Raw genomic sequence first — 24,425 nt, forward strand, 5'->3', positions numbered from 1 at the left:
GGATTGATTAAATGATAAGAATAATTACAAAAAATGCAAATGCAATGTGAAACAATTGTTTTTGTTTCATTTATTTGTTTATGTCCGTTTTATTCTTTGTGTATACTGTATTTGAATGCAAGAAAAAATATTATTCTTCATTGGGGTTTCATACAGTGTTTTCTGTGGTTACATTATTTATGCAAGATGGACATTTGAAATCATTGTGGTAGGCCTACACTAGTTCTATGATTTTTGCTCTGTCCATGGTCCTGAATACGTCATTGGTCCTGAAAGCACAGTTACTCTAGGAGGGCTCTGCTGAAAGCCAGGAGGGGAGCACGCGATGGTTGGGGGAATATCACATGTGTTTGAATTTACGAGTGTTCGATGTCCGTTAGCTGACAGTTGAGGACTGTCACACGTTGAATGGCAGCTGTCTCCTCTCGTCTGCTCTGACCAGTGTTTGACGGTCGGACTTGCTGTGATATCCAACACAATGGACATGTTCACGTTGGGGTATCTCTTCGGACCCGCTTTCCTTTTTGGTTGTGAACTATCTATCCCGCCTTTGGCTGTTTCGATTGACGAAACGTCACCCTCGCCTGATATCGAAGCGGCCGACCAAGTTGAGTTTCCCTCTGGTAAGGACAGTATTGGCCTAAGGTTTATATTTTATTTTGTGTATTTCTGTACTGTAAAAGCATTTTCAAAAGGGGAATTCTCTTTTCTGATCCTGGCCAAGTCATTGTGTTTTTGTAACATGGGTTGATCTTGTGTGGTGAAAATCATTAGGCTAATGAATATAGCTGTTCATTCAACACTTTTTTTAATGCTAGGCTAATAACTATGCCTACCTCTTTAATTCGTTAGTCTCCCGTGGGCGTAAATTTAGTCTGGACGGTTGTGATATGTCACACGCAGTGGTACCATTCATTTTAAACATTGTAAATTAGCTGTTAAGATACGATAGGTAGATTCCTTGGTTTATTCGGAGATATGTGATATGACGACCCATGCCGCTATCGACTGCAACAGGCGGCCAGGTAGCCACACGAAAGCAGTGGTCCATGCATGGTGCCAAAAGTGACTCATCTCTCTAGTAATGGCAATACAAAACTCAAACGGCATACTTGCTTCCCTCTGAGTTTGACATTTATTATGAGCCTCAGAGACAATGTTGCCATCAAAAAAAGAAAAAGACGGCTGACATAAGAAGTTATTTCGCTACCTCGACAAGTAGCCTACATAGGCCTATTGATGTATCACCGCAACGCAATTTCATCATTAGGTGTTCGCCAAGTTAGATAGCCAGTGTTTCTCAAACTTTTTCAGAGCGAGGACCATTTTGTCTCCCCAAATGTTCAGGGAACGATTTGACAGTTGATGTGTGCTATTTTGACACTGCTAATTTCGGTGCAGACCACTTACTTTTCTATTCACATTCACAAGCCTGTCTTATTGTGAACATAGTGATCATGTTACACAGTAAATTGTGTAGTGTTAAAATAACACTTAAAGAGTTAAAATTAACACTGTTCTAGTGTCTATTTGGTCCTGCTCCAGATCAGTGTTAAACACTGGTGTTAGATGTATAGTGTTAAGCTAACACTATAAAGAGTAAAGCAGTTTTGGGGAGCACAATGGCGCAGACAAACTCCATCACCTCGAGGAGGCGGGGGCTCTCTGGAGTACTTCTAACTCCACACAATTTAACAACTTCATTTGTCACTGACACTGGAGAGCATCTCACTCCATTTGGTGTTGGAATTACTCCAATAGTGTTAATAAGCCTTAACACTGCAAAATTAACACTGGCAAATTTACTGTGTATGCTTAGCTCGCGTTACAGCTTAGGCTATTCCTAGCTTGTCTTGGTAAAATAGAAATCCCCTCGCGGACCACCTGAGCTCTGTCACGGACCATGTGGTGGTCCCCGGACTACACTTTGAGAATCACTGGCCTAGGCCTATCTCCTTCTCCCCTCCCATGTCTTTTTTTCGAGTGCAAGTTTTAATTGTCTGTAGTAGTAGCCAACAATAAAGCCCTGGCAGATACATGCAATAAACATGGGAATGAGAAAAGTAATGGAAAGATGCTGGTGATGGCTCCTATTGTAATTAGTTGCTGTGGCCTGGTGGCTATAAAGCTTGCTATAGTTGTTGCTTGTCACTAATTAATGAAAACGCTGCATGAGACAGAAGACATGGAGTCCTAGAGCAGGTTAAGTAAAGCTAAGTATCTGTGCTTTTTTGTCACCATGTAGTATTTGTCCTGAGGTCAGTCATAGCATAATTAATTTTCTTCTGTTAAATAGGCTAGCCTTCATCATTGCAACATGTGGCTATATTCTAGTCCTAGTGTTTGTTTAAAAGTGGGTTCATGAATCTTTTCACAAGGATTTTATTTGATTACTTAGGACAAAAAAGAAGTGTAGTGACAAGCAGGAGGAGGAGGGTCCAGCAGAGGAAGCAGTACCTACAGTTGGTCAGGTGAGGTGTAGGCATTAAGTTAGTTAAAAACAGTCATAGGTTAGCAATGACACTGAATGTGATGTATTATGTGCTGTACTGTATTATGTGTTGTGGTTCCCCCTCACTGGTCAAAAATGGTTGGTGCTCCTGGGCACTGTGCCATGGTTGGCCCTTATGGATAATCTGTTGGGGGGGGTGATTCAAGCCGTGATTGGCCCATGAGAGGTGCGCCAGGTTCATAATTATGGCTTCGAGAACAGCAGTCGAACAGGTGGATCGAACACCACGTATCATGGAGGGCTGTGTGTGTGTGTGTGTATTTGTGTGTGTGTGTGTTGCGGGGTGTTGTGTATTGTAAGTGCCAAAGTGGGTAGGAAGCAGGATGTGTGTGTGTGTGTGTGCACGTGTGTGTGCATGTCCACTAGCAGTGATCTGTATGCTAGCAGCAGCTGACGTCTCTGCATGGCCAGCCAATTGCACCACCTGCGTGCACGTGTTGTTAGCAGGCTCATTTGAAATGAAGACGAAACCTGTGTGTGTGTGTGTGTGTGTGTGTGTGTGCGTGCGTGCGTGTGTGTGTATTTTTTTGCTGGCTTGTAATGAAGATGGAGAGTGCAGTGTTCTCCTGGCTCCTGGGCTGGAGGAGGTTGCATCAGCCCCCCTGACTAGAGCATGAGACTGGAATTTGGAGAGAAGCACAGAGGGGTGTGTGTGTGTGTATGTGTGTGTGTGTGTGTGAGTTTGGTGAGAAGCACAAATGTGTGCGTGTGTGCCACACCCTGTTGCTAGACTCACCAACCCCATTGCTATTCACTAAGTCGCACATCCAGAAATGTTCACATGAATGCCAGCATTCCGCCATATTGATGTGGTAAAATGCGGAGAGAAAGGTACGCTGTCGAAAAGATACAAAAATTGGATACATTCTCATTACTTTCTACTTGTCTCGTGCTGTACAAAGTGGTGTGGTGAAGCGCCCCCAAATGTTGGCAATGTTTTGCCATGATTCCTACTTTATTTACACTTTTCATGTGACATTCTGTGACAGTGAGCGCCACCATGTTAACATGGGGGAAAACTTTCAGCTAGCACAGGTTCTACATTTTGTAGTGATTACGATACGTGATTGTGACGACACTCCAACTTAAAGAATAACCCACTACTTCACCCATCACCCCACTGCTGCTAACACTCCATGGCTATTACTAATCTAGTCTATTGCTATTCTATTACTTTTGAACTTGTTTATGTTTAAGACAAGGTGGCAGGCAAGACAATAAAGGCAAGGCAAGGCAAGACCAGTTTATTTGTATAGCACGCCGCGTACACACAGATGGAGAAACAGCCAGGCAGACAAGCACACACAGACACATAGACAGACAGACAAACACACAGAGAGGCAGAGAGACAATCAGACAGACAGACAGACAGACAGGCAAGAGGATACATAGTGTATACAGGAAGGCCCATAGTAGGACTGCCCCCTGACCCCTATGATGGCAGGCAGGGCTGGACTGGTAATCTGGCATACAGCACAGTACAGTACAGTACAGTACAGTACAGTACAGTACAGGGCATTTTCCTGGTGGACCGACAGTCCCCAGGGGCAGATACTGTTTGTTTCTTCGTTTGATTTTACTTTGTGATTGACCCTCAATTTATATGGCGTGGAGCATTAGTCCATTTTTAATATAGACCTAGACTGTGGAGTGAGTGAACCATAATATCGGACGTAGAACATCAGGGGACTGTGATGTGTGAGGAGTTGGTCAATGCCACAAATGTCCAGACTGGTTTTCAACCCCAATCCCTCCCTGATGGCAGACAGACAGACAGCTGTACAGCTGAGATGTGGGATACACAGCACCAACAGACAGCTAGAGGCCAACAGACAGCTAGAGGCCAACAGACAGCTAGAGGCCAACACAGCTAGAGGCCAACAGACAGCTAGAGGCCAACAGACAGGTGGACCAACAGACAGCTAGAGGCCAACAGACAGGTGGACCAACAGACAGCTAGAGGCCAACAGACAGCTAGAGGCCAACAGACAGGTGGACCAACAGACAGCTAGAGGCCAACAGACAGCTAGAGGCCAACAGACAGGTGGACCAACAGACAGCTAGAGGCCAACAGACAGACAGACAACCTCTGATGGCAGACACACAGGCAGACAGCTGTGCAGCTGAGATTTGGGACAGGCAGCCAGGGAAACTCAGGTCATATGCTGAGGTCATTTGGTGTGCATTTCTGTGCTCCTCTCTCGTGTGTGTGTGTGTGTGTGTGTGTGTGTGTGTGTGTGTGTGTCCATTTCTCTGCTCGTCTCTCAGGTTTGCTCTTCTTTCCCCTTCCACCCCTCACGGCTCTCTTTCTTCCACTCTCTCTCTCTCTGTGCCCCCGCTCTCCCCCTCTGTCTGACAGTGTCCCGAAATAGCTGCCCCCCCTTTGCCCCCCTGTCCTCTCCTCTCCTCCCCTCCTCACATCACCCTTGTGGGGGCGTCGGGAGGTGTGTAGGTGTGTACCCTCTGGTCCCTGTTAGCCCTCCTCTCCTCTCCTCTCCTCTCCTCTCCTCTCCTCTCCTCTCCTCTCCTCTCCTTTCTCTCCTCTCTTCTCCTCTCCTCTCCTCTCCTTTCTCTCCTCTCCTCTCCTCTCCTTTCTCTCCTCTCCTCTCCTCTCCTTTCTCTTCCTCTCCCTCTCCTCTCCTCTCCTCTCCTCTCCTCTCTCCCCCCCCTCCCCTTCCCTCTCCTCTCCTCTCCTCTCCTTTCTCTTCCTCTCCCTCTCCTCTCCTTTCTCTCCTCTCCTCTCCTCTCCTCTCCCCCTCCTCTCCTCTCCTCTCCTCTCCTCTCCTCTCTCTTCCTCTCCTCTCCCTCTCCCTCTCCTCTCCTCTCCTCTCCTTTCTCTTCCTCATCTCTCCTTTCCTCTCCTCTCCTGTGGTGTGCAGGTGTGTTCTCTGTGGTCTGCGTTAGCCTCGTTCTCGTTCTCCTTCTACACCCCATTTATTAGTGTGGCCCCTTTGCCATCACTAGCCACCAGCTGCTCACCAGCACCATCACACACATACACACACACACACACACTGCAAAGGTGTCATCGTGTGCGCGAGTGTGTGTGTATTTGTGTGTAAGTGAGAGAACGTGTGTGTGTGTGTGTGTGTGTGTGTGTGTGTGTGTGTGTGTGTGTGTGTGTGTGTGTGTGGTTTATGTATGAGTTTATTCATGTTTGTGTGTGTACTGTATGTGTGTTTCCACTTGACGCATGATGACGACACCTCTGCAGTACGTCACACACACTCTCTCACTGCGCACACACACACACACACACACACACACACACACACACACACACACACACACACACACACACACACACACACACACACACACACACAAATGAATGCAGCGCTGCTCATCAGACAGGCCAGCCACAGGGAGGTATCTGTCGCCACAGGCCAGGATGGCTCTTTGTGTGTGTGTGTGTGTGTGTGTGTGTGTGTGTGTGTGTGTGTGTGTGTGTGTGTGTGTTGTGTTGCTACAGGCTGGGATGCAGGTAGCCTGACACATTTGCCACCATGGGACTGTTTCCACTCTCACACAGAGAACATTTACTTCATACGTTTGTGTATGGTACATGTAGGCCTGGGTATTGATTGACAATTTTCGGTTCCGGTTCCATTTCCGGTTCCTTCGTTTCGGTTCCGGTACCAGAACGGTTCCATTTTCGGTTCCTAGAAACCCTGAATTAAATCTGCAGTTACCCAAAGTGGCCAGTAGATGGCGTAACGGGTCTGTAAATCATGAGTTTCCCTGCCTGCCACAAGGCGGAGCTCCTCGTGACTTAAGCAATGACGGGTTAAAGGCATTTAATTCTATACAGCATTCATGAATAATTGCATGCTGCAAGTTGTCCTCTCGGCATGGTTTGGCAAGTATATTAAACGGTTTTGATACTGATAAATGTACTCATGTCTGATTAAAATTGTTCTGCTGTACGGTGCAACTTCACTTCTGGTACCAATCCTATGTCAAGCGTGCCTGACATGATTTTTTTAATGTAGCCTACGCTACCCAGTCTGTCGACAGCTGGGGCTTTTCTACTAGGTACTGCAGAACTGTTCTAACACAACTAGGCTTCATAAATAGGCTATTCATGAAACTTGACGGGGTCTCGATGGTGCTGTCTCGCACGCATTTCCATACAGGGACTAGAACTGGGCCGTATGATCAGCTGATGCAAGTAGCCGCGACAACACTGCTTTCACGCCATGGTGAATCTAAGCTAAAGAGTCCTAATCTAAACGACATATAGGCCTAAATATATATATAACCAGCGATCGCCTTCTCCTACAGACATGTGTTAGGGCTTGTTCGAAAGCTGAGATTCTTAGCTTTTTACAGTTTTTTACGGCACGTTTTTATGTTCTTTCATTCAAAAGTTATTGAACTGTAAGCGGCCGCTGTTGCAAGTGAAAAAATAGCGCTTTCCAACCATTTTTTTAATCTCGTCATTTTTTTCCCAACAGCCAGCGATCTCCTTAACCTAGACCTACAGACATGTGTTAGGGCTTGTTCGAAAGCTGAGATTCTTAGCTTTTTACAGTTTTTTACGGCACGTTTTTATGTTCTTTCATTCAAAAGTTATTGAACTGTAAGCGGCCGCTGTTGCAAGTGAAAAAATAGCGCTTTCCAACCATTTTTTTAATCTCGTCATTTTTTTCCTAACAGCCAGCGATCTCCTTAACCTAGACCTACAGACATGTGTTAGGGCTTGTTCGAAAGCTGAGATTCTTAGCTTTTTACAGTTTTTTACGGCACGTTTATATGTTATTTCAATCCACAGTTATTTAACCTTAAGCGGCCGCTACTTCAAGCCTAAACAATGGCGTTATTATCCAGCCGGATAGAGAGGAAATCTTTTTTTCTCGCTGTGTTCTTTGTTCCCTCGAATTAAACCGACGGTCTAAATAGGCTACATTTGTGCGTCCTCAACACAAGACCAGTTCTTTCTAAGTTAGCTCTTTTCATGGAAAAACATGTTTCCAAGGAGTCAGAGACATCTTCCTGAAGAGTCGAGGTCATGGTTGAGGTTGACGGTATAGCATAGTTGAGGTTGACGGTGCCGTTGTAAAGATGCTGCTACTCCGCACGCAAGTTAATCGAATGCAAGAGCAGGTGTTTGAACAGGTTGGATGTATTGCCATTCTTGCATGATAGCCTATTAGTTTATCGCAGATAGGCTATTGCAGCGCGCTCCTTCCTTATCTACTTTCCTGAAATATAGCCACGCTTTCGACGGCATGTTTTTGTTTCTCAATAGTACAATCAGCTGGTTGAATATCAGCTGTCTTATCAATCGTTTAAATGAGGTGCGAAACGGGAAGAGGAGGAGCGTGGTCAGTTTGTGACACTTGTGGCCGCGTGCTTAAACACACATTTGTTGGCTCTGACAGTCAGACTTCAGGAAACGAAACGTGGAACCGACAGACAAGGCACGTTTCGATTCCAAGTAGAACCTTAGCTTTTAATTCGGTTCCATCAAAGAATTGAATTTCGGTACCCAGTCCTAGGTACATGTATATACATGCTGAATATGTGTGTTTGTGTGTACACACACATACACACGTGCATGTATGGTATGTCTATTTGTGTGTGTGTGCATGCGTGTATTTGTGCACATTTGTGTATGGTGTATGTACATACTGTATGTGTTTGTGCATGTACAGTGGGTGCATTTGTATGTACATACAGCTATGTGTACATATGGTAAATCCTTATCCTGTGTGTGTGTGTGTGTGTGTGTGTGTGTGTGTGTGTGTATGTGTGTGTGCATATGCTAAATTCTTATCCTCCAAGTCTGACACTTCATCTTCGCATCCTGCGAGAGCGGGGCGGGGGGTTGGTTGGGCTGTCTCTATCTGTGACCTCATCAATTGTTAAATATTGTCGGGGCATTAGTGGTAGAGTGTGTGTGTGTGTGTATGTGTGTGTGTGTGTGTGTTTGTGTGTGTGTGTGTGTGTGTGTCGGGGCCTGGTTTGACAGGGCCAGCTGTGTGTTGGTTGAGGCGAGGCTGGGCCCTGATAAGCAGCATGTTTAATGCAGCAGCAGCACAGAGCAGTAGAGACTAGAGAGGCTCGCCAGAGATCACAGCTGTCAAGTGTCTTTATCTCTTCCGGCTCCTCGCTGCCGCGCCGTGCTGCTCTGTGCTGCGCCTTCACTTCACCTCCCTTCGCCTTCAGTTCGCATTGCCTCTCTTTGCTTTACTTTACCTGCTCTCTCTCCTCTATTCCACCTCTCCTCTCCTCTCCTCTCCTCTCATCTCCTCTCCTCTCCTCTCCTCTGTCCTCTCCTCTCCTCTATTCCGCCTCTCCTTTCCTCTCCTCATCTCCTCTATTCCATCTCTCCTCTCCTCTCCTCTCCTCTCCTCTCCTCTCCTTTCCTCTCCTCTCCTCTCCTCTCCTCTCCTCTTCCCTCCTCTCCTCTCTCTTCCTTGCTCTCCTTTCCTCTCCTCTGCTCTCCTGTCCTCTGCTCTGCTCTGCTCTCCTCTCCTTTCCTTTTCTTCTGTATCATCTCCTCCCTATTCCTCTTCTCTCTTCTCCTCTCCTCTCTTCTCCTCTCCTCTCCTCTCTTTGCTTACTTTTGCTTTACTTTGCTCTCTCTCTCTCTCTCTCTCTCCGTAGTGTAAGGCGAGGCGCGTACAGTGCGGGGTGCGTGAGGCAGGCTGAGCTGATGTAACTGTCAGAAGTTACAGATTTCTAGATTATGTGGGGCTAGGAAAATAAATCTCATGGGATTTGACTAAAGGGCACATGGGGGGAAGGACTGCGCGGTGCTGAGCAAAGCTGTGTCTGCTACGCTGTGCTGTGCTATGTGTGCTACGCTGTGCTGTGCTGTCGTGCTATGTTAGCAAGGGCTGGCATTAGCATGGCGGTATTATGCATGCACGCACTGTGCTATGTTGGCTGAACTGTGTTAAGCTTATATGTCTGGCATTAGCATAGCGGTGTTATGCATTGCTTGCCTGTGTGCGGTTCCCCTCGTTTACTTTTCTAAATGAGGTGTCGGTTCCGCGGTGCGGTGGCACGACTGGGTACATATATTTACATTAATACATTTTAATGTGCATTATCACTCAAAAACAGGTGTGTATGTTATGCATGTAGAGTAGACTGTATGCGAGAGAGATGCATGCTTGTGTGTGAATGTGAGTTTTTGACTTTGTACCAGGCATTGTGTTTGTATGTGTATTTGGTTTATCATCTATGCAGCATGACTTTTTCTCCAATGCATACATGCATGTGTGTAGGTGTGTGTGTATGTGTGTGTGTGTGTGTGTGTGTGTGTGTGTGTGTGTGTGTGTGTGTGTGTGATTACACATGCCTGCTTCCACCTGTGAAATCAAACCTGGCACAAAAACAAACTGTCTGCATTATCCCCGAACATGTGGCTTGGGAAATAGAGACATGCAAGGCTTGCAATGTAGTGGGCTCCGGTGAGCCAGCGTGGCGCGGATACACCTCGCTAGCATATTCTTTAAGACATACTGTACTGGCACAGTGAGCTCTGGATACACCTCGCTGGCACATTCTTGAAGACAGATTGTACTGGCACTGTCCCAGCCCCTTAGTGTAGCGATCAGAGAAGTGGATTTTGGCTTCAGCAAGAGTCCAAATCTGCCTGTTCCACAGGGATGCAGCCAATGGCCTCCTTTAAGACACAGAGGGGTACAACAGCAGACTTAAGGCCAATGGCCTCCTTTAAGACACAGAGAGGTACAACAGCAGACTTAAGGCCAATGGCCTCCTTTAAGACACAGAGAGGTACAACAGCAGACTTAAGGCCAATGGTATGTTATGTGTGTCCTGTGTCCTGAATGTTTTGTATGAGCGAAGCTCACTTTACTGCAAATCAAATCTACCCTTGGGTACCAATAAAGTAATCTAATCTAATCTACCGGTAATGGCCTCCTTTAAGACACAGAGAGGTACAACAGCAGACCTAATTCTGGGCCAGCAGCAGCGGGGCTTATGGCCCACTGTAGGAGCAGCTGTTACTATGGCCTACCGGGGGCATGACAACTGTGAATAGCTACTTGTGGGCAGCCATGGTGGAATGGTTAGGGAGGTGGCCTTAAGATCAGAGGGTTGCAGGTTTGAATCCCACCCTTACCTATCACTACACCTTCTCCCTACACCACCAATACCCTGTAAATACAGTAACTATGAACCACTTTGGATAAATGCATTAGCTAGACGTAATGTAATGTAATGTATACATTATCAGATGTGTACTCCATCTTCATCATTCATTTGATCTGAATCAATCCATACCAACTACTCTTCATCGCATCGATCATACAGAACTATGGTAGCACACCTAATGTAACATGCAAAGAAGGTAACTGGGCTAATGTATTGACAATAAGCCTGCTTTTATGTGTGGTGTCTGGGCTGGCATGTCTTTGTGTTTACACACACACACACACACACACACACACACACACACACACACACACACACACACACACACACACACACACACACACACACACACACACACACACACACACACAATAAACCAGACAGGCAGACTCCATTGGGCCCCATCTCTGGCCTGACTCGCTCCGTTGCTCAGTCTAGTCACGCGCGGTGTCCTGCCCACCACTCTCCAGATCCACGTCTCATTGGTTGCCTGCTACGGATGGGCACCCCCGCGGCTGATTGTCAAGGCAACCGCCATGGCCGCCACTATGAATGCAGAGCAAGTCGTGTGAGAGCCGGCAACGCGTCTCCTGTTGTTTGTGAGTGGAGATATGTAGCGCCATAAATTGTCGCCTCTGGGTTTTGTTTGTGAAAAACAAAAAGCTAAAATGACTTGTTAAGACTTCTTAAGCAACCTGGTGGGATCTTTATATGTGTCAAGACTTGTTAAGCAGCCTTGCGCTGTCTTTATCAATGCTGAGGTGAGGCTAACTGTGTGGAAAAAGATGTTGTTGTCCCAACAAAGCAGTGTACAGAGGTACAATGTCTCTACGGCAATGCCTCTGTGTGGTGGTTTAGAGTCGAGTGATCTGACCAAATGACAGCGGAGTGAGCAGCTTGCTACCAGCAGGGAAGCCAACAGGGGGGGCAAAGGGATCGCTTGTCCCAGGCCCAGGGAGAGAGGGGGCCCAGCATTGGGTTTGGGACCCTTTCAGATGTCTTTGTCCCGGGCCCAGCCAAAGCTGTCAGAGGCCCTGCTACCAGGACTCTATGCGCACTGACCCTGCGGGCCAGTTTCTGTTTTAAAATAAACATGAATGCATGGTACTATTAGTAATCAGTGGTCGTTAACCTCCGCAACCACCTTTAATTCTGCAAACCCCTTGAGTGAGTAACGGTCCTCATGATCTCCATTTTCTCTCTTCTTCTTTCCCTGCCTCCTGCTTCATCCTTCCTGCTGGACTCTGATGTCATCACCACAGGTAAGAACTGTTTGCCACAATTATACTATTAGTTTTCATATTTTTAACAGCATGAAGTCCACTTTCCCTCAGAACATCAATAAAGTAAAAAGGCAAAAATACTTTTTTCAATTACGACCCAGGAATACAACATGACCACACCACTACTAACAACAACACAAATAATTCTCACTGTTAATCTTCTTTTTATTATTATTATTATGGGTCGTGTTCCTGTTTTGGTGCTTAGTCCTGTCCGTGTTCCTGTTTTGGTGCTTAGTCCTGTCCGTGTTCCTTGTGCCCGAATGATTTTTATGCTCCTCAGAGGTACTGAGTATTGAATTGTTTTATTAGCTGTTTCATAAGTAGCTTTGGCAGTGTATTTGTGTTTTTACAAGTAGCTTTGGCAGTGTATTAGTGTGTGTGTGTATTTGTGTGTGTGTGTGTGTGTATTAGTGTGTTTTGTTGTTTGAGCCTCTTGAGCTTCGTCCGGGTCTGTGGCGTGCTCCAGTGCCAGCCAGGGTCAGATCTGGAGGCATGCCCTCTCTCCCACACACACACAGATACACACACAGATACACACACACACAGATACACACACACACACACAAGCGTGCGCACGCGCAGGTTCTGTAAGCGCGTGTGTGTATTTGTTTACAGGGCTGTTTGTTTTTGTCAAACTCAAGCGTTTCAATCAGCCAAAACGGACGGTCGGACGCGTGCCACCGCTGGGCCTGGGAAGTGTGTGTGTGTGTGTGTGTGTGTTTGGGTGCGTGCCATCGCTGGGCCCGGGATGTGTGTGTGCGTGTGCGCGCGCGCGTGTGTGTGTATGGGTGCGTGTGTGTGTGTGTGTGTGTGCGTGTGTGTGTGTGTGTGTGTGTGTGTGTGTGTGTATGGGTGCGTGTGTGTGTGTGTGCGTGTGTGTGTGTGTGTGTGCGTGTGCGTGTGCGTGTGTGTGTGTGTTTGTGTATGGGTTTGTGCGTGTGTATGTGTGTGTCTGTGTGTGTGTGTATGGGTGTGTGTGTGTGTGTACGTGTGTGTATGGGTGCGTGTGCGTGTGCGTGTGTGTGTGTGTGTGTGTATGTGTGCGTGTGTGTGTGTGTATGTGTATGTGTGCGTGTATGTGTGCGTGTATGTGTGCGTGTGTGTGTGTATGTGTGCGTGTATGTGTGCGTGTGTATGTGTGTGTGTATGGGTGCGTGTGTGTATGTATGTGTGCATGTGTGTGTGTGTGTGTATGGGTGCGTGTGTGTGTGTGTGTGTGTGTGTGTGTGTGTGGGTGCGTGCCATATCTGGGCCAGTGATGTGTTGACTACCCTGCCACATGTGTGGCCTGGCAGCCATGGAGACTCTGTTTGGGAAAATGCCTGCTGGACTCAGAATCTGCTGTCTCTGGGTGTGCTGTTGTTGTTGTTGATGGTGTTGTGTGGAAAGAGAGGGCAGAGAAGTATATTTTTAGAGGGCATTTTGAGCCACAAAATTGTCAGGTTGTCTGACTGATAGGGCTGCACGAAAATGGAAAAAATCATAATCACGATTATTTTGGTCAAAATCATAATCATGATTATGAATCACGATTATGGATTTTTTGCAGATTTTTTTGAAAATTATAACAACATGAAACATAACCAAGAATGAACTATATACAGGGTGAGCAAAATAAAATGAATTGTAATAATTATGTAAAGGCAATAGCATGAAACTTAGGTGGACAGATTTCTGGCCAGAAACACCAGCCTGTCAGTATGTTCTGGCTTCAAGGGCGCTCTCAAAAGTTGGTCACTATTGCCACAATTAAAATTTCGACTTCGATTTCACTAATTTATCACGACTTTCGATTATTTTCGATTAATTGTGCAGCCCTACTGACTGATGTCAGTAATGGTGATCTAACACTTGCTGCTTAACCCCTTTGCGCAGAGCCTATGTTATAACCTTACTGTCACCTAAATTGTAATGGCTATGTCGGAATCTGTTACTTAAGGCTCTCTGTACTGTCATAACAATGTTGTATTATGATATAGTTGGGTATTTTCAGCAAAGAGGTGAATAGGCCCGCCAGTGACCCATCTGCACTAAGAGGCTATGGCAGATGAGATACAAGGTTGGAACGTTTGTTTGGGATGTCATCGGACAATCTGTTTCTCTGTCTCTATGACTCTCTTTCTCTAACCTCTCTATTTCTCTGTCTCTCTCTTTCTCTGCCTCTCTTGTTCTCTCTCTCTCTCTCTCTGTCTCATTCTCTCTCTCTCTCTTTTATCCCCATTCCTCTGTGTCTCTCTTGTTCCCTTTGTGCTCGCCGCTCTTTGACTTCAGTGGTTTCACAAACACTTGAGCTGTTCTTGACTCACAGGCTAGAAAGGACATCATGAATGGCCTTGGGCAGCATCTACGGCTCCTCCGCTGCATTTAAAAGAGAGAGACGGTGCTTGTGTTCGTGTGTGCGTGTGTGTGCGTGTTTGTGTGTGTGTGTGTGTGTGTGTGTGTGTGTGTGTGTGTGGGTGTGTGTGTGCACAAGACCATCAGTGGAAGCATTAGCTGAACAGGTGTATTAATGTGCACATACTGTATGTTTATGCATATAAATGTGATGATATTTTATATATAAATGGGATATATTTTATATATAATTGGGGATATATTTTTCTATGATTTATGTGATATTTTGTTTCCCTGTCTGTCTGGCGGTGAGCAGGAGGCTCTGCCTGATTCTGTGCCCCGCGGTCTCATATAGGTGGTGGACCCTGTCTCATATCTTGTCAGTTCGTTGGTGTTAACGAGTGGCAACTTTATTTTTGCTTATATAACCCCCTGACAACCCTTAATTTTCAATGCCAGCTTTTCACCGTCAAGGCACAAAGCAGTGAGCTTCAGTGGCAGAGTTTACCAAATTCATACGACTGCAAACCAATTACGAATCAAAAGACCCGTTCTGTCCCGTGCTCTCTCTGAGCGCAAGGGAAAGCACCTGGGTGGGTCCACGCGCCCGCCAGCAGAAAACGAATCTCCCTTGCAATTTGTCCGAGAACATCAGTAACACAGCATATGTGAAATGCAAATGGCCCATCTGTCTACTTGTAGTTCGAGAACACTGACTACTCACTGAAACGTAGTGGCAGAATGTTTGCAAACTCACGTTTAGAGGAAGAGCTGTAGCGCTGCTGGTCGCCTGTCAATTTATTACGGTTCCATGTCGTGGAGCGTTATGCAATGCAAACGCCCCTCTATCCGAGCACAAACATCTGTGTGAAATACTGCCTGCCGACTTCTAAATCGTTAATTTCCATTCTGATGAACCCAAATAGCTGAGCACAACGCAACACTATCAGCCGAAGTGTAGGCCTATCACAAGACCGTGAACATTAAGTGACACTCACAGTGGTGTTGGTGTGCTGTGGAGAAGGAACAAAGTTGCCTACCACTGTCCAAACGCAAAACAATGCCGAAAATGTAATGCCCCCCTCAGTTCTCTCACAATGCAATCAGATTTGCCCTGCCGGTTTGGTAACATACCGTATACGTTTTGACACGCATTCGCTCCAGGCCAAAATGCCTCACTGCCTCCGCCTTGTGGACACAGGAAGGAACAATTGAAGGAATGCGTTTCAGACAAGGAATGCGTTTCAGACGGACGGACAGACCCTCTTATAGAGATGCTGGGACGCATCTAAAAACGGCCAATATGCGGATAAATATTCCCTTTTCAACTTTGAGGGGCGGAGACTTCCCATTGACTGTGCATTATGTGACGTACTTTTCAGCGTGGCAACAGCCAGAATATTGCTTTACATATTGTCAGGAGGTCATATTAGAAAAATCAAGTTGCCACTCGAGAGTGAGAACGAAACTCGTTTTCTAAAGGAGCTACGAAATCTAGCCCACCGTCTAATAGTGTGTTAGTGTGTGTGTGTGCCCCCCGGTTCCCTTCTGTTTAGTGTGTGCATGTGTGTGTGTGTGTGTGTGTGTGTGTGTGTGTGCGTGTATGTGTGTGTGTGTGTGTGTGTGTGCGCCCCCTGGTCCCAAAGGCGTATAATTAGGATCTTCTTCACTCTACTCTGCTGAGTAGCTGAGGGAGAGAAGAAATCCATTACACCGCTGATGGGATTGCATACAATACTTACATGACATTTTTAATGAAGCTTTTTTATTCTTGCTTCTTTGCACTTCTTTTTCTTCTCTTCTCTGTCTCAGCCTCTTCTCATTTGCTTTGTCTGTCTGTCTTTCTCTCTCCCCCTCCCTCTCTCTCTATCTCTCTCCATGTCTATCTTTCTCTCTCTCCCTCCCTCTCTCTTTCTCTCACTCTCATTCTCCCTCATTCTCCCTCTCTCGCTCTCTCTCTCTCCCACTGCCTTTCCCACTGCCTTCCCTTTCTGTCTCTCCCTCTCTCTATTTTTCTACTCCCTTGCTTTCTTCATAGCCTGATGTGATGGTATGGTCCCTGGTTTCTGACAGCAGTAGATATATCAGGTGGGGCGAGAGAGGGGTGCTGGCTGGCAGCCGAGGGTCATATTTATTTGAGGAACAGCCCTTCCTTCCCCACGCCATGTTAGCTAGTCGGTCGAGACGGTTCTTTATTATTTTTAATGAAATCTTTCTCTTTCAGAGCACCCCCCCCCCTCTCTCTCTCTCCATTCATTGCATTACCAGCCCACCCCCTCCCCCATCCTTTATGCCCTGTCGGCTGGCTGAGTTGGCATTTTCCAACATTTTTAATATCCACAATTATTTCAGCATTAGTGGGGTTGGTACCACCTGGTACCACCTTGTGCCACCTGTAAGAACCCAAAATGTAATAACTGCCCATAACGTAATAACTGCCCATAACATAATAATTTGGGCCCATTTGAAATGTAATAAAGCCCATAACGTAATAACACTAACCTAACCTAAATAACCATAACGTAATAACATTCTGCCCATAACGTAATAAGTTATTGTGTTATGAGCAGGTTATTACATTATTGGCCTTTATAATAAACTTTAATAATGTAATAACAATGCTAATAACGTAACAACTACAAATACCGTAATAATTTAGGCCCATTTGAAACGTAATAAAGCTAATAATGCAATAAGTTGCCAATAACTTAATAATATTTCCCTACCAATAATGTAATCACATTCTGCTAATAACCTAATGAGGTATTTGGCAGGTCATTACGTTATTTGCCTTACAATAACTTCAAAAAGCTTTGATACCTTTGATACTTTTTTATTTTTACATTCATCTTAAAAAAATGACTAAATATTTCCTCTTTAGGAGAGGGTTGACCAAATCTGCTATCTGCATTATTAGTCTACATTATTGGCAGGTTATTCAGAGGTATGTAGCACAGATGGCTTCGTTATTTGCAATGCACTTTACTATTTTACTGTTCATGTTTCGTCTCACCTCTATCCTGTATTGTCGCATATAAGATTTACACATAACACATAACAGTGACTGGATTTTAATCTGTTATCCTCTGCATTTCCTACTGTATGTATGAAATCAAATTGTAGTACTACTAAGGTTTTAGTTAAATAATAATGACAAACACATACAGTATTCTCAATTTCATCAGTAGAATAGCTTTTTTAGTGTAAGGTCAATAACGTAATAACCTGCCCATAACATAATAACTTATTACGTTATGGGCAGAATGTTATTACGTTATGGGTAGGGAAGTGTTCTTACGTTATGGGCAAGTTATTACTTTATGGGCTTTATTACGTTTCAAATGGACCCAAATTGTTTCGTTATGGGCAGTTATTCCGTTATGGGCAGTTATCACGTTTTGGGTTCTTACACCGTCTCAACAGACTGCCCATCTGTGCGCCACCACCACCTTCGCTTTTAACATCACCACCACCACCACTTCTTCCACTACCTTTTACTTTCTATTTCCTCTGTTTCTTTATTCTTTAACATGAATCATAATTGAAAAGACATTAATTGGCAGCATGAGGAAAAGGCACATGCGTTATTAAACCAATCAGGGAGGCATGAAATAAAATAAAACTATACGCTCCCTGGATGAAACAAACGTAGATGGAAATTTACTTTCCTCCATTTTACTTTTCATTATTAAAGGAAATTAACTTTTCCGACGTAATAATATACAAGATTGGTCTCCGTGGAGATTACCTTTCTATTGCGGTGAATGAGAGCAACAATTTGATTGGGTCTGTATTGACACTTTTAATCAGTGACCCCTTTATGGTGCTGTATTGACTAGTGCAGCCATCCAAAGGAATCAATTTCATTTCTCATTCTTAACCGGTGTCCCCAGAGGGCCGCTAATCACAGACATTATCGCCAAATTGCAAACCGCCATTGTTCTATTGTTGGCTGTGTTTCTTTCTTCATCACTTTCATTCTCTATTCTGCACAAATGCCCATTAACTTGTCCTCGGGTTAAATAAAAAACACACAGTACTTTCAGATTCATTTGTGGGCATATTTTCAGACAAATAGGTTTTGTATGGTTTCTCTGTTTCAAATGGAGTGTGATTGAATTTGTCACGATTATGTGCACAGCCTTGCAATAGCAATAGCAAATGCAAATTTATTTTCATGGCCTTGTGCAATGGCAGTGGCTACTTGAGTGTGTGTGTGCGTGTGTGTGTGTTAGTCTGCAAGTCTCATTTTGGAAGCTGTGCTTTCCCTGATCCCCACTGTTCACTATTGAAGCTACCGTGGTGAACAATTACATTTACTAATTTTTGCACTAAGTCTGATACAGGGTTCGTACGGGCATGGAAAACCTGGAAAAGTTATGGAATTTAGAAATTCAAATTTCCAGGCCTGGAAAAGTTATGGAAAACGTTTTTTTGGTCAAAAGTTTTGGAAAAGTCATGGAAAATTAATCTAGTGTTTCATCAATTATCTTTATGTACTTGATGCCGCGCCGTAATAAAATGTGAATAGCAATGAGTTGTCATGGAAATGTTGTCTTGCGCAGTTTGCGCATGCATAACCCGTTGTTGCCAAATTGAGTGTTTTTCGAATAAGGCAGGTTGTAGTGGCTCCACGCGGTTTTCATGCATTTTTGGTGCTGGAAATCAGTCACATCTGGCAACCGTACTCACGAGCTACGTACTCATTACGCACAAGCTAGATGTAGTATGCGAGGTGGTGAGAGCTGAGTCCTAAACTTCTAACAACGGTGTTACGGCCTGCCGTGAAATGTAACTTCAACAACGCATGGCTTTCGAAAGATTATCAACAATGGCTAACAAGAATAGGACGAACATTTTGATTTGTCCGATATGTGTGAAGCGCCACTTGTGGGCCACCTGAAGGGCAAGATACAGTGTTGCCTCCAGCTACTAACAGGTTAGCAATTACCGATATAAGCGTTTTAGCTGTATATTTAGCGGTTCCACAAAAACTTAGCTAATGCCAAAAGGAATAGGCCTACAACTCGACATGTTTGGTGCACTAATTTGACAGAGTGTCCAAGTGAACCTTTTATGTTTTCGGTAAGCCCCTATATTGATATTGAGAAGCAAAGGTGCACCTGCGACTGAATTACTGCACTGAAAGGTTAATGAAATCTGTACAGTATGTGTGGATGACCGCGAGCCAAACAATTGCCAATGTCGGCATGACGCGAGAGTTTTGAAATATAAGCGGCAGCGCCACAAGAGTTTGAAAAGTAATGTGGCTTTGTTTCAAATCAGTCAGATCGCAAAATGAGGCTCACTGTCGCGCATCTCGTTGAGAGGGCGTCACACACACTATGCCACGAGCAGTGCACTCTCTCCACCTTTTTTTGGCTCCATCAACGACCACAACAAATGACAACAAACATTCTTACAGGCGCTTTGGACTGTTGTGCTTAGGCTGGTGTAGAGGTACTCAATGTATTTAGGCAGGATGAGCGTCTACCTCCATGGGCATGACATGTTGATATAAATACAAATTTGTCTTCATGATGATTTCACGACCTAATTTCCTATTGGCCTATTCATTTTCATTTCCTACTCAAGGCCTACACCAGAAGTGAATAGGCCTAATATAAAATACAATATTAGTGAATAATATAATTAATAAATAATCATACTTTATTTTTATATAGCGCTTTTCAAAATACCCAAAGACGCTTTACAAACCATTTAACACAAAATAAAGACATACAAAGACTCAACAACAAAAGTAAACTGCAGTGGAAGAGAAATGTCCATGTTGATATGGAGCTGTAGGTGTGAAAGTTATGAAAACCCACGTCGGGGGCAGCAATGGAAATGGGGATAGGAAAATCCCGAGCCTCCTAACGTGGCAGCAAGTTCGGTTTGGGGAAAGAAGCCGAACGAGCAGGTGAAGTTCTTTGAGTGGTGGACGGAGTCGCGTAAAACGCCATAGCCGAGAGACGCCGGGGCTGAAGGGAAGAGACGGCAAATGTTGTGGAGGCCAGTGAAACCAACAGGCATGCAGGCTCAACAGCCCTGCGCTCGTAGACCTCCCGAAGCGTCGATGTAATTGGCGTCGGAGAATATTCCTCGACCGGCAGGTGTTCTGGAAAGCAGCCATGGCAGAATTAATATACAGATAATAGCCTACAACATATAGTGTAATGGCAGCATAGCCTGTAGTGAAACATAGCCTATAGTATGAATATATTTACATATTTATAATATAGGCTATGAAATATAATATGCCCGCGCCGGCGATTGGACATTGTTTTTTTTGGTCCTGGAAAAATTAGTAAAAGGTTTTGGAAAAGTCATGGAAAAGTCATGGAAAAAAATTGGTGAAAAAGTGTATGAACCCTGCTGATATCACAACCAAATGTTCACTTTCCTGGCAGTCTCGGTAGGTATTAGAGTGGCTTTCTAGGCAGTTGGAGGTTTTCTACATGTGGAGTGAACTAATGCTTTGGTGTACTTAGAGCTCTTGCTATTGTGGACATGGGGAGAGAGGACCAATGCTTTGGTTTAACTGATGCCCTTGCTTCACTCTCAAAGAAAAAAAGGAGGCATTCTAATTAGAACACACAATTAGAACACACAATTAGAACACACAGTGTGCAGTCCGGAGTGAAGTAGTAATGTTTTCTAGTCGCCAACCCTATCCACTCTCTTTCTCTTCTTTTCTTTTCTTTTCTCTTCTCTTCTCTTCTCTTCTCTTCTCTTCTCTTCTCTTCTCTTCTCTTCTCTTCTCTTCTCTTCTCTTCTCTTCTTTTTCTTTCTCTCGTTCTTTTGTTCTTTCGTTCTTTCTTTCTTCACCTTTTCACCAATTGTATCTCAGTCTCTCCGTCTCTCTCTCTCTCTCTCTCTCTCTCTCTCTCTCTCTCTCTCTCTCTCTCTCTCTCTCTCTCTCTCTCTCTCTCTTCGATCTTCCCATCTCTCCCCTCTTGGACCCCATGTTGTTCTTGGCGTGTGGCTGCCTCTTCTAGGGGGCGTGAGATCATGTGTTTTCCTCTCATATCAGTGTGGGGCCTTTTGAGGAGAGTGGAGTCCCCACAGATGGCTGTGACACATGGAGAACGAGGCAACTGAGACTCGGCTTTAGCACAAACCCAATATTAATGAGGGCTGCCGACACACTCTCTTCTCTCTTCTCTCTTCCCTCTTTTCTTCCCTCTTCCCCTATCTCCTCTCCTCTCCTCTCCTCTCCTCTCCTCTCCTCTCCTCTCTTATCTCCCTCACTCCTATTCTCTCCTGCCCCATTTCATCCATCCATCCCTTGCTTTTCCTCTATCTCTCTCTCTCCCCACTCTATGTTCTCTCTCTTTTTTCTACCCAATCCTTTCATTCTTCCCTCTCTGTGCCACCGTTACTCCCCCCCCCCCACCTCATTTGCCTTCATACCCCCCCCCCCCGCCTTTCTTTCTCTGTTGAGGGAGGGTAACATGCAGGTTGAGGGAAGGTAACATAATAGAGGTACGTGCGTGTGTCCATGCGTGCGAGAGTTTGTCTGTGTGTGTGTGTGTTGAGGGAAGGTAAAGTGTGTGTGTGTGTGTGTGTGTGTGTGTGTGTGTGTGTGTGTGTGTGTGGGGTGGGGGGGGGTGCGGTGTCGCTGGGAAATTGTGCCATCTCCAAGCGGCTGTGCCAAGAGTTTAATAAATGGCCATCATAAAGAAGAGAAGTGTGTGTGCGTGTGTGTGTGTGTCTCTCTCTCTCTCTCTCTCTCTCTCTCTCTCTCTCTCTCTCTCTCTCTCTCGCACACACTCTCTCTCTCTCTCTCTCTCGCTCTCTCTCTCTCTCTCTCTCACACACACACACACACACACACACACACACACACACACACACACACACACACACACACACACACACACACACACACACACACACACACACACAGTATGAAACAGACAGACTCTCAAGCCTGTATCTAAATGTAAAAATGGAAAAGATAAGATCAGAGGAATTTGGAAAAGAGACAGCAAAGGAGAGAGGAGAGGGAGTGGTAGAGGGAGCGCAGGGAAGGCGGACATCATCTCAGGGTGGAGATAAGAACCGGAGCCTGTCATGGGAGAGAGAGAGAGAGAGAGAGAGAGAGAGAGAGAGAGAGAGAGAGAGAGAGAGAGAGAGAGAGAGAGATTGGGTGATGGGTCCAAGCACCTGTCATGGGGATGGATGCTTGAGGGAGACAGAGAGACAGCAGGCTTATGAAGTGGCAATTGTTGGAATTTGAGTCAAGCGAGAGAAGGAGGGAGAGAGAGAGAGCTAGATAGAGAGAGAGAGTGAGAGGGAGAGAGTAGACAGAAGAGGATAAGAAGACACACTAATCCAGGAATAGGCAACTAGCACAGACAGGAGAGGAGGAAGTGGAGAGGAGAGAAGTGGGAGTGGAAAAGAGAAGGGGAGAGGAGAGAAGTGGGGATGGAAAAGAGAAGAGAAGGGGAGAGGAGAGAAGTGGGAGTGGAAAAGAGAAGGGGAGGTGGAGAGGAGAGAAGTGGGGATGGAAAAGAGAAGGAGAGGTGGAGAGGAGAGAAGTGGGAGTGGAAAAGAGAAGGAGAGGTGGAGAGGAGAGAAGTGGGGATGGAAAAGAGAAGAGAAGGGGAGAGGAGAGAAGTGGGGATGGAAAAGAGAAGGGGAGGTGGAGAGGAGATAAGTGGGGATGGAAAAGAGAAGGAGAGGTGGAGAGGAGATAAGTGGGGATGGAAAAGAGAAGGAGAGGTGGAGAGGAGATAAGTGGGGATGGAAAAGAGAAGGAGAGGTGGAGGTAGAAAAGAAGAGTGTAGGTAACCAATAGATACGTTTGAGAGATGGAGGAGGGGGGGAAAGACGAGGAGGAGGAGAGGAGAGATGGAGGGAAAGAACACTGAGACTAAGGCACATTGGAGAGAGAGAGAGAAAGAGAGAGAGAGAGGTAAAAATCATCACATGATAGGTAAAAAGAGAGAAGGGGGTAGAGTGATGAATAGAGAGAGAGGGGGGCTTGATTGGTCCACTACCAAGTCATATTCTGACCACTTCAATGGAGCATAATTCAATTGCAAAGCTTGAATAAAGATAAAGGGAGACAGCAAATAGGAGAAAGGTTGACCATCCAAACACACACACACACACACACACATAGGGCTGGGCGATATGACGAGACATATCGTGAGGACGAGAGAAACGTGTCTATCGTGACCTTTCTCCTCTATCGTTTATATCGTGATAAAAAAATATTTTCATTATTACAGCTAATACACATTTTAATATAATTTCACCTCATAATATAGCCCTTTTATGATTGTAAACATGTGCAAAAAATAATTTTAAAACTACTTGTGGGCCAAACTAGGCTATTTTATTGTTTTACTCCCATTATTTATTTCTGGTCGTATGCTGTCGAGAGAGCGCACGCAGCCAATTCAGTCTGTTTGACTCAAACTTTGAGTCTGCAGTCACTCCTCGGTTGGCGCCCCCTAGAGTGCAGTACCCGGAAAAGTGTCTTTGCCACTGCCATGCCAGCTAACGTAACGAGCACCGGGCAGCAAGCGTGTAAATCATGGCTGGAAAAAGGCGTTGGACAACATACCAAAAATGAGCCAACTAGATGCTGCGGTGAAGTTTGGCATTCCTACCTGCGCTGTTTTGTAGATTCTGAGCACGAGACTTCCCCCCCGAGCCCCCCTCCCCCTTGCGCTTCTGTGAAGCGCATCTCTCCTACATAACCGCTGCTCAATGGTTCTCGAAAGTAATGGAATTGACACGTTCCGTACGACGCACTATGGGCTACACATTTTGGCCGGTGATGAAAACAGTTATAAAGCCCTTCGTGCACTTTCACTGGGACTTCTCGTGAGCACATCATTCTCTGAAATGTTTAACTTGACCCTCTGTAGCCTACTTGGAAATCCACCACCATTTTTCAGCAGAGGTAGGCTAAAAGTTAAAGTGACTTGCTGCTATGATGCTGCGCATGCCATTGAGTCCCAAACAGTTAGGTTTGACTCCTGGGCATGAAACGGTTTTGCAAATGCAATGCCCTTTGTTGTGTTCACTGATATATTGGTAAAAATACAACAAACAGAATTGTTCCTCGACAGCAACCAGCGTGAGTCAAGTGATTATTGGGAAGCATAACGTGGTTGGGGACAACGCTGGTGGGGACGAGA

General features: G+C 45.3%; 1 protein-coding gene across 1 annotated transcript in view; it reads left to right on the plus strand.

Annotated features, from left to right (window-relative positions):
* The first annotated feature begins 368 nt into the window (after window positions 1-368).
* The window catches only part of clstn2a (calsyntenin 2a), a 335,228-nt gene continuing 311,171 nt past the window's right edge, over window positions 369-24,425 (plus strand). The window contains exon 1 of the mRNA XM_063219781.1: window positions 369-623. Coding sequence (XP_063075851.1) covers window positions 479-623 — 145 coding nt within the window. The 5' untranslated portion in view covers window positions 369-478. The remainder of the gene's footprint in view (window positions 624-24,425) is intronic.

Source organism: Engraulis encrasicolus, chromosome 16 (assembly GCF_034702125.1).
Source record: "Engraulis encrasicolus isolate BLACKSEA-1 chromosome 16, IST_EnEncr_1.0, whole genome shotgun sequence".
Taxonomy (NCBI): domain Eukaryota; kingdom Metazoa; phylum Chordata; class Actinopteri; order Clupeiformes; family Engraulidae; genus Engraulis; species Engraulis encrasicolus.